The sequence below is a fragment of the Mauremys reevesii genome, linkage group 8 (genome assembly GCF_016161935.1).
Source record: "Mauremys reevesii isolate NIE-2019 linkage group 8, ASM1616193v1, whole genome shotgun sequence".
NCBI classification, from domain to species: Eukaryota; Metazoa; Chordata; order Testudines; family Geoemydidae; genus Mauremys; species Mauremys reevesii.
In genome coordinates this window covers 56,845,740-56,864,435 of record NC_052630.1, presented here as the reverse complement: position 1 = coordinate 56,864,435, position 18,696 = coordinate 56,845,740, and the positions used below count along the sequence as shown (strand labels likewise).

Genomic DNA, 18,696 nt, shown 5'->3' with positions numbered 1-18,696 from the left:
GGGACATGGGAAAGATATAGGGCCTGATCCTCTTCTAAGTCATGCCAGTGGAGTTACTTCAGATTTTTTCTGAGAGAGGAGAATCAGGCCCATAATATTTGTCAACCAATAACTTATTTCAGACTATATATTAAAAGGGGGTCATTTGAAAAGCTTGACCCTTATTTTTTTAATCATATTTAAACATACATTTATCCCTATCCTCTGATTTTAAAATTGTTTGTAATATACACCTCTGAGATATAAGTGATACATAACCAGAAACCCTGTGGGGCTAAAGGCATTTCAAAGGAGTCTCCCGTACCTGAGAAAAATTGGCTTAGAAGGTTTTTTTGTAAGCTTTACTGGAGATATTTAAAACTAATAAACAGGAAAACACTCTAGTACAGGGCTTTTCAATCTTTCTCATATAGTGGACCACTTCATAAAATTTATGAACCCTGGGAGAAAAACTTGAGAGTCTCTGGATTAAATTTAGAAGTATGAACAACAAGGGTAATGTCGTGGTGGGAGTCCGCTACAGACCACCAGACCAGGGGAATGAGGTGGACGAGGCTTTCTTCCAGCAACTAACAGAAGTTGCTAGATCACAGGCCCTGGTTCTCATGGGTGACTTTAATCACCCCAATATCTGCTGGGAGAGCAATACAGCAGTGCACAGACAATCCAGGAAGTTTCTGGAAAATGTAGGGGACAATTTCCTGGTGCAAGTGCTGGAGGAACCAACTAGGGGAAAAGCTCTTCTTGACCTGCTGCTCACAAACAGAGAAGAAATAGTAGAGGAAGCAATAGTGGATGGGAACCTGGGAGGCAGTGACCATGAGATGGTCGAGTTCATGATCCTGACACAAGGAAGAAAGGAGAGCAGTAGAACAGAGACCCTGGACTTCAGAAAAGCAGACTTCGACTCCCTCAGGGAACTGATGGGCAAGGTCCCCTGGGAGAATAACATGACGGGGAAAGGAGTCGAGAAAAGCTGGCTGTATTTTAAAGAATCCTTATTGAGGTTGCAGGAACAAACCATCCCGATGTGTAGGAAGAAAAGTAAATATGGCAGGTGACCAGCTTGGCTTAACAGTGAAATCCTTGCTCGTCTTAAACACAAAAAAACAGCTTACAAGAAGTGGAAGATTGGACAAATAACCAGGGAGGAGTATAAAAGTATTGTTCAGGCATGCAAGAGTAAAATTAGGAAGGCCAAATCACACTTGGAGTTGCAGCTAGCCGGAGATGTTAGGAGTAACAAGAAGGGTTTTTTCAGGTATGTTAGCAACAAGAAGAAAGTCAAGGAAAGTGTGGGCCCCTTGCTGCATGATGGAGGGAACATAGTGACAGAGGATGTGGAGAAATGCTTTTTTTGCCTCTGTCTTCACAGACAAGGTCAGCTCCCAGACAGCTGCACTCTGCAGCACGGTATGGAGAGGAGGTGACCAGCTCTCTGTGGAGAAAGAAGTAGTTCAGGACTATTTAGAAAAGCTGGACGAGCACAAGTCCATGGGGCCGGATGCACTGCATCCGAGGGTGCTAAAGGAGTTGGCCGATAAGATTGCAGAGCCATTGGCCATTATCTTTGAAAAATCATGGCGATCGGGAGAGGTCCCGGATGACTGGAAAAAAGCTAATGTAGTGCCCGTCTTTAAAAAAGGGAAGAAAGAAGATCCAGGGAACTACAGGCCAGTCAGTCTCACCTCAGTCCCTGGAAAAATCATGGAACAGGTCCTCAAGGAATCAATTCTGAACCACTTAAAGGAGGGGAAAGTGATCAGGAACAGTCAGCATGGATTCACAAAGGGCAAATCATGCCTGACTAAGCTAATTGCCTTCTATGATGAGATAACCGGCTCCGTGGATGAGGGGAAAGCAGTGGATGTGCTATTTCTGGACTTTAGCAAAGCTTTTGATACAATCTCCCACAGTATTCTTGCCAGCAAGTTAAAGAAGTATGGGCTGGATGAATGGACGGTAAGGTGGATAGAAAACTGGCTAGATGGTCGGGCTCAATGGGTAGTGATCAATGGTTCCATGTCTAGTTGGCAGCCGGTATCAAGTGGAGTGCCCCAAGGGTCGGTGCTGGGGCCAGTTTTGTTCAATATCTTCATTAACGATCTGGAGGATGGTGTGGACTGCACCCTTAGCAAGTTTGCAGATGACACTAAACTGGGAGGAGTGGTAGACATGCTGGAGGGTAGGGATAGGATACAGAGGGACCTAAACAAATTAGAGGATTGGGCCAAAAGAAATATGATGAGGTTCAACAAGGACAAGTGCAGAGTCCTGCACTTAGGACGGAAGAATCCCATGCACTGCTACAGACTAGGGACCGAATGGCTGGGCAGCAGTTCTGCAGAAAAGGACCTAGGGGTTACGGTGGACGAAAAGCTGAATATGAGTCAACAGTGTGCCCTTGTTGCCAAGAAGGCTAATGGCATTTTGGGTTGTATAAGTAGGGGCATTTCCAGCAGATCGAGGGATGTGATCATTCCCCTCTATTCAGCACTGGTGAGGTCTCATTTGGAGTACTGTGTCCAGTTTTGGGCCCCACACTACAAGAAGGATGTGGATAAATTGGAGAGAGTCCAGCGGAGGGCAACAAAAATGATTAGGGGGCTGGAGCACATGACTTATGAGGAGAGGCTGAGGGAACTGGGATTGTTTAGCCTGCAGAAGAGAAGAATGAGGGGGGATTTGATAGCTGCTTTCAACTACCTGAAAGGGGGTTCCAAAGAGGATGGATCTAGACTGTTTTCAGTGGTAGAAGATGACAGAACAAGGAATAATGGTCTCAAGTTGCAGAGGGGGAGGTTTAGGTTGGACATTAGGAAAAACTTTTTCACTAGTAGGGTGGTAAAGAACTGGAATGGGTTACCTAGGGAGGTGGTGGAATCTCCTTCCTTAGAGGTTTTTATGCAGCCTGGCTTAACTGAAGCATCAGACCCTTGCTGTGTAAGTTTCCCCTCTCAGCTCTGAGCAGGGGAAACCTTTGAGCATGGGGTTGGACTAGATGACCTCCTGAGGTCCCTTCCAACCCTGAGATTCTATGATTCTATGGGAGGATCTGCTTCCCTCTAAATCTCCTAATCCTGACTGCACACCTTCCCTGTCATTATGATAATGCTTGGTTACCTGACAAGTATTAATAGGAGAATAGTAAGGAGACAAAAGGAAAATTAGCTCACTTTACCGCAACTGCATGGTGACATCTTGGTTACAAGTCCTCCCATTTTGTATCCTGTGCTTTATTTCCTCTCCATGAACTTGGATCAAAACCTGCTCACCTTACTCTTTGTTAGTAGTCCGATTGACTTTAGTCAGATTATACTTGCATATCTAAATTGATCAGGAATTGGCCTTAAGTGTATAAATGCCTAATCTTTCATTGTATCGTATCTCCAAAATATTTTACAGTTTTACACACCTATTTTCCCAAAAACCTGACAGACATGCAACGTCTGCATGTGGTTCAGAGCAATGCTCATTTAACTTCTCAAAAAAGCCACTGGAAATCTTTAGATCTGGGCTATTGCTAACAGCAAGCATTGCTGCTTAACAAGTTTTAGACAACAGTGTGACAGATTTGTCCTAGTCAATATAAGTATATGAATCTGTCCCAGTCAATATAAGCATATGAACTTCAAGGTCATCCTATAATCTAACGAGTTATTATATAATATAACAACACTAGGGAAAAAAGGTTTTTTGCACTTTCCACAAAGTTATGGGTATTTTCTGAAATTTTATGCAGCCTGGCTTAACTGAAGCATCAGACCCTTGCTGTGTAAGTTTCCCCTCTCAGCTCTGTCAACACACTGCTGTCCTGAACTACTGTACTTCTGTTTTTACAGTCCTGGACTCTTCCTGAAATTGCCAATTGTTCATATGATCTTTATTGAGATGTGGATGAAAATCCACTAGGGACCGAAGAGAGATCACCACACTTTTCTAACATTTATATTAGCAAGCCTAGATCTCAAAAGCAAATAAGCTCTTCTCTGAGAAGTAGATGATGTAATAAGCTTTATAAATAAGTCTGGTAGCTGTCTGGTAATTCATATTAGCTTTCTACATCCAGAACAGTGTAATGACCTTTAATATTCATTCAGGTAATGCCCAGTTCCATTGCATTTGTATTCTTTCCTACCTTCCATAACTTCATGAGATTGTACTACTTTCTTTGGCTTCTTCTTCTTTGAATTTTTAGATGACCGTTTGGCTGTTGTTTTGGTGACCACAGGAGCTGTTCTGGATGATGATGATTTCATAGTAAGTGCTGAAGCCAAGAAAAATACTGTGCGTTAATGGGAGTTCCATTCTCATTCAGCATCAAACATATAATCATTAGCAAATGATATGGAACAGTTGCAATACATTTCCATTATCAGCCTAATTTTGCTCCAATCCCTTTATTCCCCCAAACTTTTGCACAAAAACCACACGCACACGCACACACACACACGTTCATTTCAGCCCAAAGCTTCTCATGCTTAATCTAAGGCCAGAGAAGGCCTTTTTTTCTGAAAGATTGAGCTCAGTTGAACACTTTTCACTAATGGGATTTTGGGGTGGGGAAGGTGTTCGCTTTTTTAAATTTTGTTTAACTTTTATGTCCACTTACTCTAGCTAAAAAATGTCTTGGGCTACAAACTTTGAACATGTTTTTGATATTGGTGCTCCATTAGAACTAACTCATAGTCAGAGTGTTATCTGTTGAGAGGCCCTAAATGTGTTTTAGTTATTTAGTTCATTCTCCATACCTATGACAATTTCCAGGAGAGGCGGCCTTCAAGAATTAATAATTCCTAGAGAGAGAGTAGACATGGAGCAAGGGGGCAAAGTCAGATCCAGATATTAGATTAGTCTCCTAAGGTTCAATTTTGAGACTAAATCAGGGTTTGGGTTCAGATATATTGCCACTGAAATCTCATGAGATTTCAGCTATGTTCAAACCAGGAAATAATTTGGGATCCAGCAGTGAATCTAAACGGCAGGTGTGAGTTTGGATCAGGTAGTGAGACAAATAGCAAAGGTTCAGGTAGCAGCCAATTGTCCAGCCATGCCAGAAGAAAAACAGAAAGTAATGGCGGTAGTTTCACTAGGCTGCAACTTTATTCACTTAAAGTATTGGGCAACAAATTGTACAGTGCAGGTCATTATCCTTTTCTTAATACATAATCCCCAACCATGTCCCAGCTATCCTGCTGCTAGGATTCTACCACCCTCTCTTCATCAGAGGTGAAAAGGGACTATAAAAGCAGAGGAGTTGGCTCACCGTTGCTCCAGATGTAGGAGCATCAATCCTCCCTTACTTGACTCTCTTAAGGGTTGCTTTCCTTCAAATCCTTTCCCAATCCACTTTATTCAATAACCGTATCCCTTCCATACCAAGTACCTGCACTGGACGTCTACCACAAGTTTTACATACTAAGTTGCAACATTATAATTAGGGCTTCGTGTTTGTCATGGAGGTCACAAAAGTCATGGATTCCATGACTGTCTCGGACCTCTTTGACTTCTGCAGTGGCCAGTGCAGATGGCCCGGGAGCCGCCTGAGCAGCTTGGGCAGTCCCGGGCTAGTCACTCCAGCTGCTGCTGGGGCACTCTCGCCCTCCTCCTCCCCTTCCCTCTGCTCCCCAGCAGCAGTAGTTTGGCTGTGGGGGGGCTGTGGGTTGGGGTACAGGACAGTGCTTACCTAGGGGGAAAGGCAACAGGAACTCCCCTCCCTCAGCTCCTAGATCCTCATGCTTCCTCTGACTGCAGGCACTGCCCCCGCAGCTCCCATTGGCTTTGGGTCCCAGCCAATGGGAGCTGCAGAACTGGGGCTTGGGGCAGAGTGGAGGCAGCACATGGAGCTAGGAGCTGGAGGTCGTCGCTTCCCAGGAGCCAGGTAGGGAGCCTGCTCCAGCCCCACCAACCACTCCTCCCCAGCACCCGCAGTGCTCTCCTGGGCCGCACTCTCCCAAGCATCTGTGGCGCACCCATGGCGTCCCCCGGGCCACGACCCCCACAGCAGCCATGCCTCCTCCCCAAGTCTTAATTGGGTATATAGTAAAAGTCATGGACAGGTCACGGGCCATGAACTTTTGTTTATTGCCCATTACTTGTCCTTGACTTTTACAAAAAATACCCGTGACTAAAACGTAGCCTTAATTATAACCTACTCCACCCCAGTGGGCCCCAGACCTCCTGTGGGGAAGGTGGAAAAAAACACCCTGCCTTGGCCAATCTGGCAAAGAGAGAAAAATTCCTTCCCAGCTCCCCAAGGAAATGGTCAACTAGTGTAATTCCCACAGTCTGTCAAGAGGGAGTCGGTCCTTTTGCCAGGTTCATAGGTGGGAGGGTGGGTAAAAGATGGCTTCACTGGGTCTGCATAGGGTATAAATGTGCGCACTTGTGCACCATTCTTCTGGTCAGCAGGAAGGGTAGTGCAGTGACCTTCTCTTGACATCAACCCAACTGCCTCCTGTCCATCCCTGTAACCTTTCTCCCACCTCTCCTTACCCATTGAAAGGGAACCCTTATAAAAGCCCATGTAAATTGCATGAAAGAAATAGCTAGAGCTCAGATGATTTTTTTTGTTGCAATCAAAGATACTTATAAATATCATAAGAGAAATAAATGTGGTTTATGCATTTTTAACTATTAGTACTTTCATGTGATCATCCTTACACTCATTGAGTAGTCCCTTTCTTCTGAAGTAGTCCCAGGGAAACCAATGGGGCTAGTGACACATTAAGCTAGTTTTCAAGGTGAATAAGAGTGGCAGAATAGAGCCCATAATTTATGTTGAGGAATGTATGCAGTTATTGAATGAAAATGCTTTAGGGCCTGGGTCAGCTCCTAGTGAAATCAGCAAGAGTTGGATCAGGTCCAGGAGGGTGACTTTTCATGAAAACAAAGAGGAGGATGTAGGACAAAAAATTACCTTTAGAAGTTGTACATTTTTTAAAATCTTTTTTTACATGGGAGTGCTATATTAACAATGATTTGTGTGAAGTGTGAACAGTATAAGACTGTTTATTGATCTCCACCCCAGCAATGCATCAGAGCGTAGTAGCGGTTGAAGTGATTGGAATCAACATTGCAGAGAGGAGACAGGATCAACCTACATGGCAGCTTGAATTTCAGCAGCCACAACAAGGTCAGGATAGGCCAACTCTGCAAGGTGTCTCCTCAAATCTTTTTTAAAAGTAAACAAATAAATGTTAACTGGACTAACTGCCAGTTAGCTTCAGTTGTTCAAAAATGATTTATTGCTACAGCTTTAGGGAATGAAATGAAATACAACAAAATAAAAATGTGAATTTCATTTTTCTTCCTACAGATGAAGATGATTGTGCTCTTAAAAAAAAAAGTCAGGTCTGATTTTTATTAACACTAAGATCCTTTTACCCACCATGCTGGAAGGGTACAGTACAGGAGGTCCTTAAAGTGGCTCTAAATTGGTCATTGATTTTGGTCTTTTTGCAAATAACCCTGACCACTTGTCAAACTCTTAGGGGACTTGCAGCCCAAGATAACAATTTGACTGAATTTCATTTTAGACAATTCTGTACATTTTCTGTCATTTTCTCCATTGCTGCTACAAAATAAGACTTGGCAATATGTGTTATGACATTTTTAACATGGTACAATATGATATTAATTAGAAACTTTTGTAAGACATTAAAAAATCCACCTTTGTTAGGTCAACTATTCTTAAGTAACCTTGCTTGCTTGCTATTTAGAGAGTGTCCACAGACTGAGCAATGAGAGCAAAAGAGGTGTCTACCATTCATATGGATTTCCTCCAGTATAAACATTGAATAGCAGATACACACCTATGCTTTGCAGCAGAATGTGGTCGCCTCCCTATTTTTCTCCTTTGCTATGCAGTGCTAATGTTACTTGCAGATGATGCAATTGCTTTCTCTGGGAAATTAGGGGAGATGGAGTGAAAGTATTCACTATAAACAAAACTTTGCTTAGATAGTTTAGAAATGAGCAAATAATTTAAATATTTTTGTAGGCAATAATTCTGCAGAAGAACACAGTATTTTTAATCTAGTTCTTTCTGCTCTTGCATTAGTAAAAGAAGGTCTTATTTTAAGTGCTAACTGAAAAGAGTCAGTGTTGAAGCAGAGGTCTGAGAAAGCAGGAAGCAAAAAGGGTAGGGAATCCAAATCAGTGATGAAAATCAGACAGTGTCGCCTGGTGCATAGAATCTTCCTAGCAGTTCAAATGGACAGAGGGAAACATTCAAAGGCAGCAGTCTGGTAGTTTAGACCTTAAATTCATGTGATGTTCATGAGTTAGCACAATATTCCCAAGACTTTAATTAGATGTTTTCACTTTTTCACACAAAGTAAAACAAAAAATCTGGTAGTGGTTGGTTATAAATGTTCTGTGAACAGAATAACATTTGGGATGGTAATTAAATTTGTTTTCACAATGTTCATGCTGGTTGTTGAACTGCTGACTTTAAAATTGACTACAATAATGCCCTGGAGATCCTGTGATGCCCTGGAGATCCCTGTGATCCCAGTGCCAGCTGCATATATCAGTTTCATGCAGATAAGGGTATTAAGGCACAGATTCAGCTAAGCACTTAAGCAGATGCTTAAAGTATATGCTTAAGTGCTTTGCAGAATAGGATGGGATTGCATGATTAAAGTTAAAAATGTGCTTCCATGCTTTGAATCCATGTCTCAGTGCTACTGAAAGCTTTAGAATAGAGCTCCCTGGAGAATGACGTTTTGCCTAGTACAGGTGCAGCTTGGAAAGCAGCAAGACATGGTTTCTCACACTACCCTGCTATGTACATATACAATCAACCCTAACCTACAGGAAACCCCTGCATGGGGAGTGGGGGTGTGAATTTTCCTTGTCTAACCTCTCTGTACCCTACGTGCATAGAGTCAGATTCTCTGCAGGTAGAGTAAATTTCAGACTATATTCCATTATCAGTACTCTGAGCCATCCACTTCCCCACACTTAAACCTTCAAATTTTACGTTTGCATGTAATGACATTGAAGTCAGTGGAGTTATACCTGCATAGAATCTAGGCTTGAAAGTACTATTATAAATGATGGGCCTAGAATTGTGGGGGTGTGGATGTTCCATATAAAGACTAAAATTTTTTTTTTTTAAAATAATTCCCTACAAATTCTTTTCTTTGTGGTGATTTCAGCAATTCCCGTTTATAATAAAGCTCTTACTTCTAAGAAAATCTAGAAAGTCTGTTTTGTTAAAGAATTTTTATCACTAGTTAAGGGCTGCATGAAAGCACTAGCAGTTAGACGCGCTAAGTGTAGTCAAAGCGCCAGCGCTGTCCATACTCCACCTCCCTGTGGGGAATAACGTACAGCGATGGGAGCCGCGCTCCCAGCGCTGGGGCTTTGACCACACTGGCGCTTTGCAGTGCCGCAATTTGCAGCGCTGGAGAGGGTGTGTTTTCACACCCTTCTGCAGCACTGCAAATTTGCAAGTGTAGCCAAGGCCTCAGAAGGTAGCTCAGAGCAGTTAATTCAGAGAAGAATGCCAGTAGATACTTCAGAGCATCTATGTTCAGATAAAGGAATGTAAACAGACCATTCATTTAATCACCTCCTCATAGTTCCTGTTTTCCATATGCGAGGGGTCTGTTAATGAAAGGGAATGATCGAGCCTATTTCCATTGAAGTTAATGGGAAAATTCCTTTAATGTGAGCAATATTAAGTACAAAATATGTTAATCTGCTACATGGGTGCCAGGTTTGTATAATTTTTGGTGGTGCCCAGAATGGGTCCAAGCAAAGTCGTCCCATCCATAGTACAGACGGGGGCAACTGCCTGAAGCCCCATGCTTTGGGTGGCCCCTGCGCTTCAGGGGGATGCAGGGTCCAGGACAGCCTGGGGGATTAATGGGGAGCCTGGCACCAGCAGCAGCAAGCGACCTGGCCCCAGCCTGCCCCTTCCACTCTGCCCCGCCAGCTCTGGGTGTCGTTCGGGGGAGGGGCCGGAAGCTGGAAAGAGGTGGGGAGGTATGGGGGAAGGGGTGGAGTGGGGGCAGAGCAGGGGCGGGTGGAGAGGGGTGGGCTGGGGCCGAGTCACTTGCTGCTGCCAGTGCTAGGCCCCCCACTAACCCTCCAGGCTGCCCTGGACCCTGTGTCCCCCCAAAGCGTGGGGCCCAGGTTGGTTGCCCTGGTCCATCCTATGGATAGGACAGCTCTGAAAATATAAGCACAAACATTGGTGGAGCTGGGTTTGTGTTCCTGAATATTGGTGGAGCACGGGCACCATGGGCCCATATAACTCACCGCCTAGGGCTACAACACTTAGGCAGCTATATTAAATACAGAAAGCCATTTATAAGGAACGTACACTCACCTTCTTCACAATGTTTCTGATAGTCTGGACAGCATTTCCCATATTTTTCGCAGTCTGCGTCACAGTCACATTCTCTCCCTCTTACAAAAGATTCAGAGCAGCGTCCTTTACAGGAGAGTTCTACGCAAGTCAAAGCAAGAGGTTCAGCATTATAGCCTGCTTTTGTTGTTGTTGTTGTACAGTGGAACCCTTTTATAGTGAAGTCATTCATTTTTGTTGATATAAAGAACAACTTCATATAAGCACGTAGTCACTCTGAGTTTGATCTAATGTCCATTTAAATCAATGTAAAGATTCCAATTGCTTTCAGTGGGTTGGGAATCATGCTCTGTAACTGGAACTGCAGTTTGCACATTGTGGTGTACTGAAACAATTTAGAATTTACATTCTGCTTCACTAGAAGCTGTTTCATTATCTCAGAGTTCACTATAAGAAGGTTCCTTTGAACAGGATTTCCTTCCTCCTAGTCAGATGTGATGTCTTTGTAATATTGGATCAGATGTAAAATGTCTCAAATAGGAACTGAATTTAGATTTAACAAAAAAATTATACTGGCCCAGATTTTCAATCTGTACACCATTTTCCATGAGCAATTATTTGTGTCGCCAACATTAAAAATAGTGCACATGAAAAAAAGGATTTGCTTGAACATGTCATAGGTTAGACTATCTGATATACACATGCTATTTTTGGAACGTGCAAATGGCTATGCATAGAAAATTACACAGTCCTTTTCTGCAAATTTGTCCCCAACATTAATTAAGTACAAAATTATTTTTGTACCTTTTCATAACATATCAGTACTAATATTTAGATGTATAATTATATAGTATTAATTCATTTTGAATTGTTATCTATTCTTAATAATCCATTGGGGCTTAACTTTTAATAACCACTAGATTTCTTGCACTGCATAATAAACAGTAATGGTCAATTTATCTGCTTGCAAGATTGTGTGCAGCTCCCGTTGACATCAGAATTTTATATAAATTACACATTTAAGGACAACATTTGGCCTTAAATGTTTACAATATCGTAACATATTTGTTGACGTTGTATAGGATGCGTGTTACTCAGTACCTCCCAGAATCGGGATCAAAACAAGCAATCAGTTGGTAGTTACACTGTTTAGCATACAGGCAATGAACGCAATCCTGTAGCCTCGCTGTGCCTGAACTTCCTATTGAAGTTCAGCTCTGATTATGTGCAGGGCTCAAAATCCTATTTTAGGTTAAATATTAACTAAGTGCTGGTAGGATAACTTACAGCCAGATTCTGACCTCACTTACACCAGTAGAAATCCAGAGTAGTTCCACTGATGTCAGTGGTTTATCTCCCGATATGTACCACTGTAAATGAGATCAGAAGCTGGCCCTTAAATTACAGTGATAAGAAAAGTTGAATTCATAAACATCTCTCTGACATCCTGCTAACGCCAAAATCAATTAGTCAGTCATTATGCTCCATGGGATTACTCACATATTTAAAGTTAAGCACATGTTTAAATGCTTTGCTTGATCAGGGCCAGTGTGCTCAGCAAACAGAACATATGGCAACATTTTTAAAATCACGGAGAGCATGATTTTTAAAGGGTTTTAGGTACACTGCCTGTCTACCTCTGGACCTTTAAAAATCTGGCTTGTAGTAACTAAACAGGCTATTGTATAATAAAGAAAATCTGCAACATTTAATTTCAGACCAACGTATCATTCAAGAGAATTGAAGGAATATTGAAATCGCTGAGCAGGTTAACGTTTTGTCTTATTCAAATCAGGTTTATGTGAGCCATCAATACACTCAGTTTAATATTTATGACTGGGTTAACCACAATGCAGGTCCCTTCCATAGGGCTATTTGTGCAGTAATGTACCACTTAGAATGAGTAAGAGTAATAGAGTTGCGGCTTATGATTCTGTAATGATAGAACTAAAAAATTCTACCCTAGAATGTTTCAGTGCACGGTAACATGTTGCACACTAACTGGCCCATGTGGACCCTGCTGGCGCACACACACAAAGTTCCCCAGTGCACGGTAACATAGTATTGTTTTAAACAGGACTATATTAACGTAACAAACTTTTAATGCACACCAGCAGAGTCCACACAGGCTAGTTAGTGTGTGACACACTTGTGCACCCTAGGATTCACATCCCTCTGGTGCAGATTAATGCACTCTGTAGACAAACGCTTAGTCATAAACATGAATTTAATGCATTGCTGCCTCACAATTAACCTAATTTGCCAAAATCCTTGTAAAAACAGATTGAAACACGCATATTTGCACTGTTCAGTGGCATGTTGATTATAGGAGAAATATATCTAAGTCCAGTATTCATTCTGTCTTCTTCTCCATCAGTCTCCCACACAACATTTTCAACTACATGGACTCAGCAAATGGAAACAGAAGTGAGTTTTTAAGGTGGCAAATTTCAACTACCGTATATACTTGTTCATAAGCCGAATTTTTTTAGTAAAAAAGGGAAGCACCAGAGAAGGGGGGCGGCTTATGATCGGGTATAGAGAGGGAGAGGTGGGACGCAGCCCCCACCCCCAACAAAGGGAGCAAGGAGAGGCAGAAGAGCCAGAAGGGAAGAGTCAGGGATGGAGTCCCTCCACTTCTGGCCATGCTGCTCTCCCCCCAGCCTCCGAAGCAGCTACAGCCATGCCGCTCGGCCCTGTCCCCCAGAGCAGGCTGTGGCCATGCCGCCCAGTCTGGCCCACCCAGAAGCAGCTCCAGCCAGGTCAGAGACATCCTCCCAGGCCCTCCCCAGATAAGGTGGGCAGGGATGGGATAGGATGAGTGTGGGGGTCCCTGGCTAGGGGTGGGGTCATGTGGGGGGTGATCAAAGGGGTTACTCCCCTGACTCCCAGCTTCTCCACCCCCAAATTTTCCCCACCAGTTGCTGTCCCGGCCCGTCAGGGTGAGCAGCTGGCGCGCTGGGACACTTTGTTTACTTAGGTTTACCTCCGTGCCTGCAGACACTCGAGGTAAACAAACCATCTCATCCCACCAGTGGCTTATCCTGATGGCCCAGGAGCCAAAGTTTGCTGACCCCTGAATTATAGGGTCGGCTTATGAACGAGTTATAAACATTTTACTTATCCATCTTGTGGGGGTCGGCTCATAAACTAACCGGCTTATGATCAAGTATATATGGTACTTTTTCTTTAGAATGCATAGGTCCATATTAAGCCATCAGTTTTTTAAACAGGAATACCTTATTCAGTAGTGATTTTTGGCTTAAAAATTGATAGCACAATCTGATGCAAAGTCCATTGAAAGACTCCTATTGACTTCACTGGGCTTTGAATCATGGCCTTTGGCCCCCCGCGGTTTTTAAAATGTTGCTTTAAAAAGTTTTTTTAAAAAGCACTGAACAGGATTGGACCCAAATTGCAGGTAAAATATTAACCCCTTCTGTGCTGCTCTGCCAGTCTTAAAAGCAGGGCACTTTTCTTAGTGATGGTCTAATTATTGTAAATGTGAATACTGGACTTTTTGAATTGATTATCTGTGAAAACCTTTTATTCAGACATGATACAACATTTATGAGAAGGAAACGAGAGACGCAGTAAAGCGAAAGACGTATAAACATTGAGAAAAGAACAAGGTACAAGTGCAAAAGGAAATAGGAGCAGAGCTCATCATCGTAGAAACTGACTGGGTTTAACCACTTACCCTCTGTGCAGACTTTCTTGTAATCGTGGCAGCACTCCATGTAGTGTAGACAGCTATAATCACAATGGCAGGGAGCCTCTCTAGAATACCCTTCCCCACATCTCCCTGCACAGCTTGATACATCTAAAATCATACAATACTAGTTTTAAACATTGCCAGACTAGAATGGTTTGTAAGGAAACAGCGAATGGCAAAGTAGTAAAATGGTTTTGCTTATAATGAGTAAGCAAATGAAATCCTTAAGGGAAAAAAAAAAGCAATGGGCCCAATCCATCTCCCACTGAAATTTATAGGAGTCTTTCCATTGTCTACAGTGGGCCTAGGATTGGGCCCTAAATTAGGGGGTATAATAGTTGCATTATCCAGAGTTCAAAAGAAAAGGTTTCTGCTATGGGATATTTTCAAAGTTTGGATGCACTAATTTAAGTCAAACCCTGATGTGGCTTGTAGGAGGCAGGTTTCTTCTTTCCAGTTAAACCAAAATATATCGCCTGCATGTGAAAAAAATGTAGAGTTGTTTAGCTCCCACTGAAATCAGTGGCAAAACTAATTAACTGGGAGTTGGAGTGGGCCCAAAACATGTTAATTTGTGTGTATTCTTTGAGCTATATTGAATACTAAAATCTAGAGTGCTGAGCTATGGTTAGGGTGACCAGATAGCAACTATGAAAAAACGGGATGGGGGTAGGGAGGGTAATAGGCTCCTATATAAGACAAAGTCCCCCAAAACAGGACTGTCCCTTTAAAAATGGGACATCTGGTCATCCTAGCTATGGTCATACTATCACAATGCATAAAATCATACTCTAGTTTAAAATTAGAAATGAGCCTGAGCTTACAGATGCAAAGACATTCAGGGGTTTTGAGGTTTGAAGTTTTGGTTTGGTGTATTATGGAAATAGATAGAGGACAACTGTAGGGTGACCAGATGTCCCAATTTTATAGGGACAGTCTTGATTTGTGGGTCTTTTTCTTATATAGGCTCCTATTACCCATCACCCCCTGTACTGATTTTTCACACTTGCTGGTCACCCTAGACAACTGTGTGGTTCAGGTCTGCATCCAGTACTGTGTTTGCCGACTCAGTTGTCCTAGTTTTGAGAGTATGTTGAATTGGGGATTGGTGCATGGCTGTCTGTCATACTGAATGAGTCAGTTGAATTGTGAGCTATCAGCATTTGTATTTTACTGGTCATAGCTTAGAAGAAGCAAGATTTTTTTTATGTTGGTGAAGTGACTGGTAAGATCACACTTGTTTTCCATCTCACCTTTAATTTTGCATCCCACTGATGATGACAATGTTTAACATGAATAGAAAGTTTTACTTCTTCAAAACATTTTGCAAAAAATTAAGTAATGCATTCCAGATGGAACACTGAGACAGTGCAGTTCTGCTCTGAAAAGAACTGTAAAAATGGCTCTGTGTGGCTTTCAATGTTTATTTTGTTTGGTGACTTCCAGAACAAATTTGCTCCAATTACAAATAAAAGATTATTTTTTTCCAACTGCCAGCACTGCAAGCTCAACCTGGGATCTGAAAAGCAAGCTAAATTCTTGCATGCTTATCATCAGTGAACAGAAATTCTGAAGGCCATACTCGGCTTTCAATGACACTTGTGCTATCTCAGTGAAGGCGCTGTGCGGTTACAGAGATATAACCAAGAGTCTGTCTTCACAGAAAAAGCTATCAAGCTAGCACAGGCACCAACAGTGAAGATAGCTCAGCATGGGCTTCAGATCAGGCTAGGGACCCATGTGTGTGCTAGACTCCTACTACCTATGCTGCACTGTCTTCACTGCTTTTGTTCCAATAGTCCAGAAGACATACCTTAAATGCAGAATCAGAAGGCACTGGAGATGCATAGGTGCCACTGACAGCATAATTAGGGCTGTATAATCTTTATTACTGGTGATGATGTGTAGGAGCAGGAGACAACCCTGGTTGACTTTCAGATCTCAGGTTGAGTTTGCAAGGCTGCTCATTTAAAAAAGTTGTTTTGCTTGTACGCTGATGAATAAGATCACAATACAAAGGAATCCCATGATGTTGTTCTTACAGTCACTTTTCAGAACAAGACTGCACTTTAAGGGACTGCCTGATGTCAGAAATGGAGTCAGTTTCAGAACAAGGATTAGAATTTAGGAATCATTGGGTCCCTTCCCAGCACAACAGGATAAAATATATTCTTTTTGTTCATGTGGATTCTTTATTTTCAGCGGAGTAACATTCATCTTACAGAGTGGTTTCAATGCTGGGAGATCACGGATAATCAAAGATAGTGGGGGAACTCCCTAGCTGTGCATTTAGAGATGAAACCCTAAGTGACAGATATGACTGTTTTCACAATAAAACCACCACAACTTCTAATTGCAGTCCATTATCTTGTTCTTCTAGATCATACAATCATCTTGGAACAATACCCCCAGTATATGAAAACACACTAGCGTACTAACAGCCTCCCCTTCTGGAATTGAAATATGCAGGTGAAGCATCCTTAAATCTGAACCAGGAGACTGTACATTTAGTAAACAAGCTGAAAAAAAGACTCAAGACAGTGAATTGAAATGTTGAGAAGTAATAAGAAACAACACATAACACAGCACTAGAGACAAGAAAAATTTTCAACAACAAACACTGTACATGTGTGTGTGTATCAAGAGGAGAGGAGGAGTTGGGATAAAAATAATAATTAAACTCTGCATTTACATAGCACTTTTTATTACAAAGGCAAGCAACTATGTTCACTTCCAGTATTCCAAAGAGTAGCTGCAGTTCTAAGGTGAAGTAATTTGTCAAAGGGAACACTATGAGTAGGTGAAAGAGTCAGAACCCATGTCTCATCACTACCAGCCTTATGCATAGCTTGTTACACCACAGTTGCCTCTCCATGTAAGAGAGATGGGTGAGGAGAGAACATAGGTGAAATCTGGATTCAAGATTAAAAGACAATTTTATGAACTGTAGGTTGAGAAGTTATTTCTTAAAAAAAAACAAAAAAAAACAGCAAAACCACAATTGGTTTTAGTGTATTCTTTCCTGGCAGTGAGTGTCTGATCCCTGTTGAAATCAATGCAAAAATTCCCACTCACTTGAAAGGGAGTTCCATCAGGCCCTGAGTCCCCTGTAGATAAAATTTGTAAAGAGTGAGAGCTGTTGAGAACTTTTTTGTGTTACTGCTATACAACTATGTAATATCGGCTACTGTAGAAACTTAAGTATTTAAATTGCTTAAGAATTATAGCAGCAAGCTTAATATTTGCTATACTGTAGTTCCTTCCATTTTCCGAAAAAGACGCTATCTTGGTTAGTAGATGCCGAGTTTTAAGAGAGAAATTAAAAGAATCTATAATATTAGACAGGTTTCAGAGTAGCAGCCGTGTTAGTCTGTATCCGCAAAAAGAACAGGAGTACTTGTGGTACCTTAGAGACTAACACATTTATTTGAGCAAAAGCTTTTGTGGGCTACAGCTCACTTCATCGGATGCAACACCGATGAAGTGGGCTGTAGCCCACGAAAGCTTTTGCTCAAATAAATTTGTTAGTCTCTAAGGTGCCACAAGTACTCCTGTTCTTTTTATAATTAGAGAAATTAATGCTACTAGAAGATTGCATGGTAGCATCAAAAGTGTGTTCAGATAATATGTTACTGAGATGGAAAATATTTAGTTAGCATGTTATGTACATGCCTTGTTATGATTCTGATCAATATCTAACCACTCCTGGCCAAATGAATCAGTGGTATAATTGCAAGTACTTCACTGGATTATATCAGCAATGGATTTGACTAACTATATCATTTAGAGGGCAATAGGATATGCAGCCTATATCTACAGAAAGAGAGTTATAGATACACACACAGCATGTACATATACATTTTACAACATTGAGATTTACAAATTATTCCACTTAAAAGATCAATTTATATTACATATGTTTTAAAAGATTCTCAGATTTTGGCAAACTGAATCATGATACCCATGTTGGTAAATTAGTTGTAAAATGTAGTAGTTTCTTAAGACATGTTTGCAATGAAGGAATTGTTTATCTTTATTAATTTATTTTTCCAAATATTCCAAACAGCCTTGCTTCGGCTTTGTATTTTACAATACCTTGAGAAGAAGCTTGCTGAATCAAGGATGCTGAAAACAACACCAGAGATATGTAATATATATTCCATACCATGGTTAATTTAGGTACTGAATCCTCCCTGAAAAGAAACACTTTATTTAAAATACTCTCAGACCACTATATGAAACATTAGTTTATACTAAAAAATAAAATGCAAATGAATGCTTTAGTACCTAATAAAAGTCGCATAACAACTTGAACATCAGTTTGAAAATATAGAGAACTTGATAACACAGAATTATGCCATGGAACTCCTAATAAGTTGATTATGCATTAACTTTGTAGAAAAAATAAACGTAAATATCATTACTTAAAGTCTGTTTCTGTAAATTATAGCAATTAATGGAGTTAGTTTTCTAGGAGTCCCTAAATGTGAGGAACATAGTAAATTAGATACATTTATTAAAGCTTCTTTTCTTTACAATAATTTCAAGATAACAATTGCTAATGATATATTACTGGTAAAAAAAAATTATATTTTTAAAAATTGCTGTCAAAACAGAAGTTGTCAGACAAATTAATCAATAGAGTAGGTAAAAATGTAAT

General features: G+C 41.3%; 1 protein-coding gene across 1 annotated transcript in view; it reads right to left on the bottom strand.

The window, feature by feature from the left end:
- PRG4 (proteoglycan 4) overlaps positions 1-18,223 on the bottom strand; it is a 34,916-nt gene extending 16,693 nt beyond the window's left edge. Inside the window, exons 1-4 of the mRNA XM_039486748.1 lie at positions 18,132-18,223; positions 14,022-14,144; positions 10,343-10,462; positions 4,139-4,267 (exon numbers count right to left, since the gene is read on the bottom strand). Coding sequence (XP_039342682.1) covers positions 4,139-4,267; positions 10,343-10,462; positions 14,022-14,144; positions 18,132-18,204 — 445 coding nt within the window. The 5' untranslated portion in view covers positions 18,205-18,223. The remainder of the gene's footprint in view (positions 1-4,138; positions 4,268-10,342; positions 10,463-14,021; positions 14,145-18,131) is intronic.
- Between the last annotated feature and the right edge of the window lie 473 nt (positions 18,224-18,696).